Source organism: Microcebus murinus, chromosome 12, assembly GCF_040939455.1.
Source record: "Microcebus murinus isolate Inina chromosome 12, M.murinus_Inina_mat1.0, whole genome shotgun sequence".
Classification (NCBI taxonomy): Eukaryota; Metazoa; Chordata; class Mammalia; order Primates; family Cheirogaleidae; genus Microcebus; species Microcebus murinus.
In genome coordinates, this window is record NC_134115.1 from 58,452,815 (window position 1) to 58,465,023 (window position 12,209).

At 38.3% G+C, this 12,209-nt stretch overlaps 1 protein-coding gene across 8 annotated transcripts in view; it reads left to right on the forward strand.

Moving 5' to 3' along the window:
* Positions 1 to 12,209, forward strand: part of UNC13B (unc-13 homolog B) — a 190,682-nt gene that overhangs the window by 84,599 nt on the left and 93,874 nt on the right. For 4 of the 8 annotated variants that reach the window (XM_076008826.1, XM_076008827.1, XM_076008831.1 and 1 more), the window contains exons 8-9: positions 4,128 to 4,163; positions 8,838 to 9,072. In XM_076008826.1, the coding sequence (XP_075864941.1) occupies positions 4,128 to 4,163; positions 8,838 to 9,072 (271 nt within the window). The remainder of the gene's footprint in view (positions 1 to 4,127; positions 4,164 to 8,837; positions 9,073 to 12,209) is intronic. The other 4 variants (XM_076008830.1, XM_012770032.3, XM_012770036.2 and 1 more) reach the window with 1 other exon arrangement.

Here is a 12,209-nt window from a genome sequence, read left to right on the forward strand (position 1 = left end):
ACAATGAACTAGTCTTCAAGCTAGGTAGGAAGTGGGTCTGGCTGCCTTCTTCCTCCATCAGCACAGGAGCACTATACTTCTGTCTACTTCTGCACTATAGTTTGAGAGTTTGTAGCTTTTTTCATATAGGAAAACTCTATAGCTGTGTTTTTCCCAATGTAATTCAAGAATCACTGGCATGGGAGTCACCAAGTTGCTTATTAAAAGGTAGATTCCAAAAACTATAACAACGAATGCAGATTTCTAAACTACTCCAGGTCCTTTGCATTAGAATCTCTGTGAGTGGAGTCTAAGAATCTGCATTTTAAACAAGAGCCTCAAGAAATTCTTATTAAAATTAGGCTGGGCACCATGGGTCTGTAGTCCTGGCACTTTGGGAGGATCTCTTGAGGCCAGGAGATAACAGCAAGACCCTGTGTGTACAAAACTTTAAAATTTACGACCAAGTCCCCTTGGTTTATGCCTGTAATCCTACCACTTTCACAGTGTGAAGCAGGAGGATCCCTTGAGCCCAGGAGTTTGATTTTGCAATGGGATGCCACTGCACTTTAGGCCAGGTGACAGAGTGAGACCCTGCCTCAAAAAAAAAGAAATGCCAAGACTGTCTTCCAAAGTGTTCTGTCACTTTGCATTCTTGACAAATAATGTATGAGAATTCCATTGCTTCACAGCCTCACGGACCTTTGTATTGTCAGTTCTTCTTCCTTCCCCTCCGTTTCTGTATGCTTTTAAAATATTGTTCCTTAGGGTCTCCCTCCTTATGTAGTTTTTGGTTTTGTTTCAACTAGCTGGGATTGGCATCATCTGATGTTCTCAGAATTTCGAGTCTTGCTGTGGACTTTCAAGAGAGCCACACTCTCAGAACTCTGAGGGCCTCCTTAGGTCTATCCGAGTATATGGTTCTGAGGGTTGTTTTCTTTCTCCCACGTATGTATTAGGAATTGTAAGGCAATTCTAGTGTTCTTGTTTACTTGCATTTTTATTTTTATTTATTTGTTTATAAGCATTTGTTGAGCTTTTACTTTGTGATAGGCATTATTAGACATTGGAGATACAGCAAAGGAACAAAAACAGAAAAATCTCTGCCCTCATGGGAGCTTATAGTCTGAAAACTTCTAAGCCTTCTGCTCCACTTCTCTTTCCTGAGCTCCACACCCATATATCTAGCTGTCTGCTGGACATACTAATAGTTATTTGAGATGTTCCATAGATACCTCAAAGTCAGTATACCTAACCCTCAATTCATCATCTCCCTCAACCTGCCCTCCTTTTGTATTTCTCTTCTCAGCAAATGATGTCACATTCATCCAGTAGCTCAAGCTAAAAACCTAAGCAATAGTATTTAGTTCTTATTCTCCTCACTTTCCGCAGTTACTCATTCAGCCCTATTGATTTTACCTCCAAAATATCTCATGAATCTATCCACTTCTCTCCATTCTCTGTCATTTCTCTAGTTCAGACTATCAACAGATGAGTGCAACAGCCTCCTTATACCAGCCTCTCAGACACCAGTCACCAACCGCCCCCGCCCCACAACAATAACCATTGACCTGCTCTTCTTTTTTTTAAAATGACAAATCTAATCTTGTCTCTCCCCTCTTAAAAGCTGTGATATCTCTGTATTGTCCTCTAGATAATTCCAAATTCCTAACATTACTTACACCCCCTGTTCTTTCATAACTATAGCCTCTCGTTCAAATACTCTAGAACTATTTTCAGTTCACAAAATGTGCTTTTGTATGTATAATTTGATTTTCCTGGGACATTTCCTCTTCCCTTTCTCAGGACTTATGCTTAGCAAAACCTAACTATCCTCAGTAATTGTTCTACTAACTAGCGACATATTTTAATGCATTTTTGGGGTGGAGAAGGAAACTTGCTTAATTAAACTGATGTTATTTCTCTTATAATGGAACTGGGCTAAAGTGGTGAAAATGGGAATCTGGTTTGTCAGAGAGCATGACTGTTTTTTTGTGTGTGGGTTAGGGATGGACTCAGTAGATGGGATTATTCGAGTTATTAATACAATAGATAATTACTGAGCACCTTTTATTTATTTTTTTTTTTTTATTTTTTTTTTTTGGGGGGCCAAACCACGTGGCTTTATTATACACTTGTGGACGAGGTTCTGGGGCCCCAAGAGCGGGGGGCCCCGGAAGTCGCCCAGCACCTTTTATATATAAAAGAAACTACTGTGCAATGCTGTCGAGTGCTCAAGGATGTGGCAGTGTTCTGCGGGGAAAGCCGCCTTTGGGCTCAGAGTTATGGTGAGAAATAGCACTGTCACTTGCCTAGAGCTATCTAGGTTGATAGACATATTCATTTTTTTTTTTTTTTTTTTTGTTTTTCCCTCGCCTTCTGCTGTGTATGATAGACATATTCATAGACAAGTTCTATGTGATGCTTTTTTTCCATTTTCTTTTAAAAAGAAATCAGGTAATTACCCTCTAGCAGTTGCTATGGCAACTGTGCTATAGCCTGGGAGCATTTTCTTTTACCTCCCCTTCCCCTTGGTTAGAAAGTTAAATTATTAAAATTTAACAGTGGCACACTAATCCAACATATCCTTTCTGAGGGGTGAGAAGAAGAGACCTAGGTGATAGAAAGAAGGCAAGTGGATAGAAAGAAAACTGGCTGTCAGTATATACCTATGAAACAGCCTGTGACTGATTAGTAGTCTTATATGCCCAGGTTTGGTGGTTAGCTCAAGTAATTAAACCAGCTGGGATTGGCATCATTTGATATTCCCAGAATTTTGAGTCTTACTGCGGACTTTCAAGAGAGCCACACTCTCAGAACTCTGAGGGCCTTCTGGATAGACATTGAAGATCCCTTAGTAGACCTTAGGTCTATCAGAGTATATGGTTCTGAGGGTTGTTTTCTTTCTCCCACGTGTATGTATTAGGAATCGTAAGGCAAGCAACAACCTGGCAATGTGACAGACCAATAGCAAATGCTAGTTGCTCGCAATGTTCCAGGGACTGTACTAAGCATTTTATGTGCTTTTTCTTATATAATCCTTACAATAACCCAGTGAGACTCATACTATTATTATTCTCATATTACAATTGAGGAAATATCTATAATAACTTTTTCACGATCATATAGCTAGTAAGTGGCAAAGCTGGAAGAACTGAGGTTGACTTTAAAACCTATATTCTTAACTGTGAAGCTAACCTACTCCTTATTTCTTGGGATTAAAGGCCAATTTTTAATGATTTCTTTGTCACAATTAGTTGCCTCAAATTATGTTTGGGTATGGGATAGGATTTAAATTTAGTTAATATTGGATTTTTGATTTTGTGAAAAAATAATAAAAGATGTTTTCAGTTTTCTCCTGTCCTTCAAAATATTTGTGTTTTAATGGATTTTGTTAAAAACTGATAAGTAACTCAGCAAAAGTAGCTATCTCTGAGGATCCAATAGGCTAGAGTATTTTATTACTTACTAGAAAATTAGAAATTAGTTTCTTAAGAGACATTGCCATTCTTTGGCCTTTTAACTTTCAGTAGAGAGCAGCAGAATTGGACATCATTGCTCCCAGACAAGGGACTCTCTCACTTTAACCATGGTATTAGGGCTGGGCTTCTCATGGGGATACTATGGTAGGCATAGGTTTGGCGAACACAGACAAGGAAGGGTTTTGTAGAGACAGGAGATCATGTTTTTCTTATTTTGGCTAAGGAAAAGTATATGAGCTCCTAAATAATGATGTTCTGAGAGAGACCTAAGCCAGAAGGAGGTTGAAAACAGTATGGAGAGTTGGGCACGGTGTCAGGCACCTGTGGTCCCAGCTACTCAGGAGTTTGAGTTCAGCCTGGACAACATAGAAAGACCTCATCCCTTTAAAAAAGAAAACAGTATGTAAGTAGCAGGTTTGTTTTGTTTTGTTTTGTTATTCTGTATATAGTGGATACCAGAGAATAAAAATACTTTGTAGATTTGTCTTATGTAGCTTTGTCTTATGTTTAGTACAAGGCAGATACTGTGTTATGTAAAGTTAATGGAATACAAGTGGGGTAGGCTTAAACAAGGTAAGACATATAATTGGTGGGATGGGGAACTGATATTTGAATTACATCTAAAATTGTCTGTCACTCTTTTGCTCTTCTTTGCGGTTTTCTTAGGTCACTGGACCTATTTGGGCTGGGGAGAACAGCAGAGTACGTAAGAACTGAAATTCCTTTTAATTTTCTTGATCTTACCTTTTAACATACTCCCTCTCAACTATGAAGCTGGATATTCATGCATACAAGCATATATAATTCCATTCACCTACTCTCCCACTTCAATCTCAGGAGATAATTACCTGTCATGGAATGTTATAGCCTTTCAGGCTGATTTCTTAGAGAGAGAAAGAAAGAGAGTATGAGAGAGAGAGAGAGAGATTGTGTGTGTGTGTGTGTGTGTGTGTGTGTGTGTGAGAGAGAGAGAGAGAGAGAGAGAGAGAGAAATTTCAAACCAAAGTCCTAGTCACAATCCCAACATGATTTCCTGATTTTTGTTCCCCAGAGACAAGTAATACCATCAGCTTCTGAGCGTGAAAAACCTTTTGTTTAAGTCCCTTGGCTAAAGAGTGCAGTGACCAGAAGCAGAAGGCTTATTCTGAGATGAACTAGTATCAGGGTAATTGTTGTATATTTTGATTTGACTGAATTTCTTGTCTGTATAATACTACACTAAGATTGGGGAGATATGCAGAATAGACTGTTGTTGGTCTAGCAAAGTGTGAATGCTAGTTCAGCCAAAAACCTATTGTGAAGGAAACAAGAGGCTGAGGGCATGGTTTGGCTTTCCTTGAAGCAGCTCAACTAGGCTGGAGGCCACCTTTGTTTTAGAACTTACAGAATGGGCAGCCAGTTCTTTCCAGCAGAATACGCAGCCCTCAGCTGACATTACTGGTTGTATTACCCATCTGATTGGGGATCTGGTTGAGTCTCAGTGATTAAGTATCTAATAGGTGCCAAGAAGGACCAGATCTTGTCCTGTCACTGGAATTTCTCACTAAGTATGTAGTTTCTGAGTATTTCTACTGTTGGGGAACAGACCAAAAGAAGCCTGAGGGAGCTCGTATAAGTTAAGGTTTTCAAGTAGAAAAAAGTAACCAAGCCATGAAAAAAATGTATGAATTTTCTTTCTTTTTTTTTTGGCTGGTAAAGTTATGGCTGTGCTCTTAATTCAAAAACAGGGACTTAGTCCATGAGTACTACATACAAGACAGCCTCATTGTGTGTGCGTACTGTGTGCTTGGAGGCCCATCTTTGCCCCAAGTTGGATTACTTTCCCCAGCCTACTTTTCCAGGTTTATTTTCTCATTCTCTCCATGTCCTTTTTTTTTTTTTTTTTTGAGGCAGAGTCTCGCTTTGTTGTCCAGGCTAGAGTGAGTGCCGTGGCGTCAGCTTAGTTCACAGCAACCTCAAACTCCTGGGCTCAAGCAATCCTACTGCCTCAGCCTCCCGAGTAGCTGGGACTACAGGCATGTGCCACGATGCCCGGCTAATTTTTTATATATATATATATATATATATATATATATATATATATATATATATATATATATCAGTTGGCCAATTAATTTCTTTGTATTTATAGTAGAGACGGGGTCTCACTCTTGCTCAGGCTGGTTTTGAACTCCTGACCTCAAGCAATCCGCCCACCTCGGCCTCCCAGAGAGCTAGGATTACAGGCGTGAGCCACCACGCCCGGCCTCTCCATGTCCTTTTATTTGTCAAATGAACTACAAGATGTTTCTCAAAAACAAATAGCCTTTCCAGCTGGTCTGATGGTAGTAGGTTATCAGAACTTACTAACATGGGTGTCACTAAAGTTGATATAAACCCCCCCCCCCACTGCTAAATTTGACTGGCTTAAATTTATATAGCCTTTCCAACCATTGGGCCTTTAATCATGCCATTGCTTTTATCCAGATTCCAGAAGGTATTTGCCCTCTCCCTCCAGTTTTCACTTCTGTAAAGCTTTCCCTACTCACCCTATCAGGAAGTGATTTTACTTTCCTTTTTACTCAAATAGTACAAACTTCCTTTGTGCTATTCTCATGCTAGTAACTTCCTTGTATAATTTCCAATATTTGTATCTATATTTTCTCTTTCCTATTAACTGACTCTGTACTCTGAGTCTTTCATGTTGTTTAGCCTTGCACATGTGGGCATGCAATAAATATTTAAGTAAATGTCCCCAGGCTTTGAGTTTTCCATGCTTCAAATAGATTTTATCAGGGGCCATTCAACTTTTGCCTTCAAACTAGCTCACAGGTCCCCCCTTAGGCTGAGTAACCAAACCTGCACTCAGCTTCTTTTCCTGTAAAGTGGGGAATTTTCTGGTCTAACATGGTGCTGTGGGGTAGATTGCAGAGCCAACAAGAGATTGACACTGACACACTAAAAACAGTTCTTTATTCAAGCTGAAATATCACACATTTTCCTAAATTTCCATTTTTAGTTTCTAATCAGGCTTGGTGGTGCCAGGAGGTTTCCTTTTTAGGGAAATTGGAGGTGATGGATGTAGGGGAGAGAAGCTGGTCTCTCCTTTGTCTCACTTCACTTCTTTGTGTTGCCTTTCTCCTGCTCCCTTCTGCTTTCCATATTCTCTCTTCTACTCCCAGCCTCTTCTTTCCATAGACCCTTTGTTTCTTAATATTTGCCCTTGGTTTCTTTAGCATAGAAATGCTTTTAGCCTTTAGGAAAGTTGGGGGAGTATTCCTCCCTGTAGCCTAGCAAAAAAAAAAAAAAAAAAATCAGAGCAATATTTAGGCATAACAGGTCAGATGCAGTGAGAAAGTAAGTGTCCTTGCAAGTACTTTCTGGCTTTGGACTGTGAGCTCCTCACTCAGGCTGAGCTACCCTCTCTGGCTTCATAATCAATAGGATTGTCTATCACTGTTGCCTCTTTGAAGACTCAGTTCTTTTGGTTTTGTGCTGATACTTTTCCTGCTAGAGTTTAAGAAGTCTTCTGGTTTTGTCTCCTTTATTGCCTCTGCCCCCTCATTTGGTATGCATGAATAGTCCAGTCCTGACTTCTTCAGACTTATTCCTTCTATGGGTTCAGAAAGAATTAAGTGTGAATGGCATATTGGTTTTTGTCTCTGGATCCTTTCTTTCTAGTCTTCAGAAGAACAAATGCATCAAGGGCTAAAACCAGTGCCTCCGAAGTCTCTTTTCCTAATGTGTCAGAATGCATTGTAAGCAGAATGCTTTACATCCCTATTGTTTGCTTTTGTTTCCAATCTTTGCTGCTCCCGCCCTGGTGAAAGGACTACTTGCTTTAAATGGCAATGTTACTAATAACTGTTCCCAACCGTTTGAAGATTAGCTTCTTTCTCATATTCATATTTTTCCTCCTGGAGTTCTGATCACTCTCCTCTCCTTGTTTTTATGTTAACATCTTACCCTAAACTCACATGTGAAAATTTCATAAGATCATCTTACGTCTACCCTCCAGCTGTACCCACAAATGTTATCAGGGAATCCAATGCTTAAAATTTCTTCCTTGCCTGTAAAACCCAGACATTTGTCTTTTAGCAAAATTCATATCTACCAGGTTGTCTAATGGAAGCCAAGGTGTCATTTCCCTGTTACTTTCCATTTATCCCCAGGTTTTATCAAGTCTGTCTGGTATTTTCTTCTTCTAGGTCATTAACTTTTTTCCAGTTCCACTGTATGGATTTGGGTCCTTATCTCCTGCCAGAGCAATTGTAAAAGCCTAATGTTATGGTCTTCAGGCAGCTTCCACTGCCCACATCTCTACCGCTACCGAGATTATCTTTTAAAATTACTAATAAGAGGAGTCTATCATTCCTTTTGGGATGGTGAATGTTCCTTTTTTTCATTGTGAGCCAAATAGGAACTTGGAAAGAAAGGACATGTGGGACCTTGTTAATCATACACATATGGATATGGTGTCAAATGTGGTTTCTTCTCTATAAAATAGTAGAAAGCACTAAAGCACTATTAGGTTGAGCTTCCTTTCCAAGCACAGTATTTATTTGTAACTGGTAATTTTAGTGAATATTAGGGAAAAAACTGTAGCTGGTCAGGTGCTAGCCTGAAAAGCAGAAATAATTCTATGAAATTATAGTCACTGTTGTTAGATAAATTTAACTGCATTGTCAGCAAGATCCCATTGGCAGTGCATATGTTTTCCTCTTTTCCCAGCCCGTGCTCTGGATGGGAATTCTGGCCCCAGGGTATAGGTGCTTGACAGGAATCGTTAGAAAAACCCATATTGCAGGAAGACTGTAAGACTACTGCTGTTCTCAGCTATGTCTAGAGCCTTTGACTTGATTTCTAAGTCTTGACTTTGACCTTCCTGATTTTCAGCACCAGCTTCTGATGTTAGAACTGCTTATTGGGTCAGTCCATGGATTTTAAAGTCTAAAAACACCAAGCCAACTTTAAACAAAAATGTCTTTTCTCTAAGATGTGACAAAGCTATTCCATCCACCCACCCCACCACACCCTTGATAATGGTAGAGGACCAGATCTGTTTGTAACATTTAAAAGCAGATTTTAATTATGTTTATAATAGCTAGAGAAGCAGAATTCTATAGAAATCTACATTGGGAAAATACAACTTGGAGCTTCTCTAGGAATCAGTTCTAAAATTAAACCAGGTGTCTTATCTTATTTGATAAGGAGAGAGATTCGTGGGCATCACTTGAGACAATTCTGTTCATGGCTTTGAGGTCACTGGGCTCCTGTGCAGCTCAGCTTGGTTTTGTTCTTAAGGTCTAGATTTGTGGCTACTAAGTTAGAAACAGGAAAAATTCCAAAGAACCAAATAAAGATGATGTGCTTTGATTGACTGTGCTTATTCCATAGCTTTTGAAGACCCTGATAGTGCCGTGGATGACCGGGATAGTGACTATCGTAGTGAGACCAGCAATAGCATCCCACCTCCTTACCATACGACTTCCCAGCCCAATGCTTCTGTGCACCAGTTCCCTGTGTCAGCGCGATTGCCACAGCAGCTGCTACTTCAGGGTAGTTCCCGGGACTCTTGCAATGACTCTATGCGAAGTTACGACCTTGATTATCCAGAGCGACAGGCCCTCAGGTGGGTATTGGGAACAAAGTACTTTCTGTTCCTATAACCAGGTCCTGTGATACACCTGATAACAAGGATTCCAGTGCTTTAACCTGAGGTAGTAGTAGAAGTGTAGCAGAATGATGGGCCAAGCTACAATCATTTTGTGTAGATTGTCAGTCTTGTTTTCTCTTCTACACATTCACTTTTATACATTACCATCAGGAATGCTTTTTTATGATCAGCAATTCTCAGCTGATGAGGGCATGCCCATTTGGGGTGTATTGCTGAATAAAACCTGTCCACCCCCCTTCCTGACTCAGTGATTTTGATATAACCTTCTCCAAGATTAAAAAAAGAAAACCATAGATGTTAAATGTTTGGATAATTCTTTCTGCCTAAACACTTCTCTGGGAACTTAAGAAGAAAACCAATATGATCTCATCATAGTAGATTCAGTAATTTTGCTGGAACTTTGTTTAAATTTAATTAATTTCTTAAAAATAAACATTTATACAGTTAAGAAAAACTTAAGGTACAATATAGTATATAGTAAAGAATTTCCCACCCACACCTGTTTTCTTCCTCTATTCCATCTCCTTATTGTCTCCTAGTTCCCTTCCTACTATTTCTTATGTATCCTCCATAGCCTATTTTCACATATTTATGAGTATAAAGGCAAATATACACATATGTGCTCTCCCCCATTTTAAATGAATAGTTCAAACTTAAAATTTGGAGAAATCATAAATACCTATATTGCTTAGATTTACCTGCTGCAACATCTTGCCACATTTACTTTGTCTCATTCTTTCTAAGTATATTGATATACACATACTTTTTTTTTCTAAACTGTTTGAAAGAAAGTTGCAGATACCATGTTACTTCACCAGAAAGTATTTCAGCATGGTACTCTTAAGAAAAAGGACTTTTTCTTATATAACCTCAATTATCACATTCAAGAGATTTAATTATACAATATTTTTTCCTTTCTGATCCAATCAAAAATCACAGTGCGTTGCATTTGATTTTCATGTTTCCGTAACCTCCTTTAATCTAGCACAATTCCCTTACTTTTTTTTCCAGTCTTTTAAGAAACTTTTTTGAAGAGTCCAGGCTAGTTGTTTTGAGAATGCCCACTTCGTTTGGTTTTATCTGATTGTTTCTTCATGTTTAGAATAAGGTTAAACATTTTTGGCAAAAATACTACATAGTGTGATATTTCCTTCACAATACATTCAGGAAGAACATACTTTGTCTTATTATTGGTGATGTTTAGATTTTTTTTTTTTTTTTTTGAGACAGGGTGTTGCTCTGTCACCTGGGTCGAATGTAGTAGCATTCATAGCTAACTGCAACCTCAAACTCCTGGGCTCAAGCAATCCTCCTGCCTCAGCCTCCCCTGTAGCTGGGACTATAGGCACGTACCACTACGCCCAGCTAATTTTTTTCTATTTCTTATAGAGATAGGGTCTTGCTCTTTCTCAAGCTAGTGTTGAACTCATGGTCTCAAGCAGTCCTCCTGCCTTGGTCTCCCAAAGTGCCAGGATTATAGGCTACTGCTCCCTGCCATAGATTGATCTTTTTTTTTTTTTTTTTTTTTTTTTTTTGAGACAGAGTCTCACTTTGCTGTCCAGGCTAGAGTGAGTGCCATGGCGTCAGCCTAGCTCACACCAACCTCAATCTCCTGGGCTCAAGTGATCCTCCTGCCTCAGCCTCCCAAGTAGCTGGGACTACAGGCATGCACCACTATGCCCAGCTAATTTTTTCTATATATTTTAGTTGTCTGATTAATTTCTTTCTATTTTTAGTAGAGACGGGGTCTCGCTCATGCTCAGGCTGGTTTCGAACTCCTAACCTTTAGGATTACAGGCGTGAGCCACCTCGCCCGGCCAATTGATCTTTTTTTAAAAGAACTTTGGCATGTCATATATTTCTAATGTAAAGTTACCTTTTCCCCTTTGTAATTATTATAATAGCTGAGGGTGATACCTGAGATTGTATCAATATCCGTTTTCTTTTAACAACCTTTTACCCAATGATTTTAGCATCCGTTAATTCTTGCCTGAATCAGTTATTTCATTGATTGAAGGTTAGTTTTTAAAAAACCATTCCAATTTAGCTTATACTTTTAGTTTCTAAAATTTAATAGACCATAGGATGATCTCATTTTTTTGCCCACCTCACCAAGCTACTACATTGGTGAATTTTTATGCAGAGCCTCAGATGGCCATCTACCTCCTAGACAATGTCCTGACCCAGTTTCCTATTATCTCTGAAAATATTTTCAGTGAAATTTTATGTATCAGTCATAGCACAGAATTCTCTTCATATTTTGATTCTAAAGAGAAACATGCCAAGAATGCTACTGAATTGGTGCCTACTCCTTGCTGGTTTATTAATTGAATGCTTGCATATTTTATTTATTAAATATTTGATTTTAGTTGTTTATATTGCCCTACTTTAAGAAAGAAACATAATAGAAAAAAAAAGTTCTTTTGAACCTTTTCCCACCACTGTGTTTGAAAGCATTAGATGTGTAAGATAGCAGTAATAATGGCACATTAACCTAATCAACTGTATACTCTTCCATTTGGAAAAACTAATTTACTAATCATTACCTTATTATTTTGGTTATTTCCTATGTTAAGCTATAATAAATAACACTTAGGGCAGCATTGGTGATGTTCTTTAAGTTATATGTTTTTTCCTGAAATTTTTCTTTAATGTTCTCATGTAAGTTAAATTTTACTGTATCAGTATATAAAATGAGATTTAAAAGTAAATATTGTTAAATATTTTAAAAGCATAGGAAAAGTTAACATGATTCTTAACTAAACCTTTTCTTAAAGATATTTTCAAGTTAATATTTTGAAATGATTTCTCCTTTAAAAGTTTGAGGAGATTATGTCACTAGCATTGATTTTTAAACTTTTCTGTTGCTCACACTTAGTTCATGGAAATAGTCTAAGTCCTTAAATTACATGGCTTTTTAGGAAGAAAGTTAACATCTTGAGGCAATAAATGTGTTTAAGTGTACTTTACAGTAAATACAAAAGTGTAAAAATATTATAGCTACATTCACTATAGCCATTAGAACTATAATGACCTCTTCCAGGCGTGAGTTTAGTTTGAGTTTTGGGGGAATAGTGGAGAGTAATGAAACT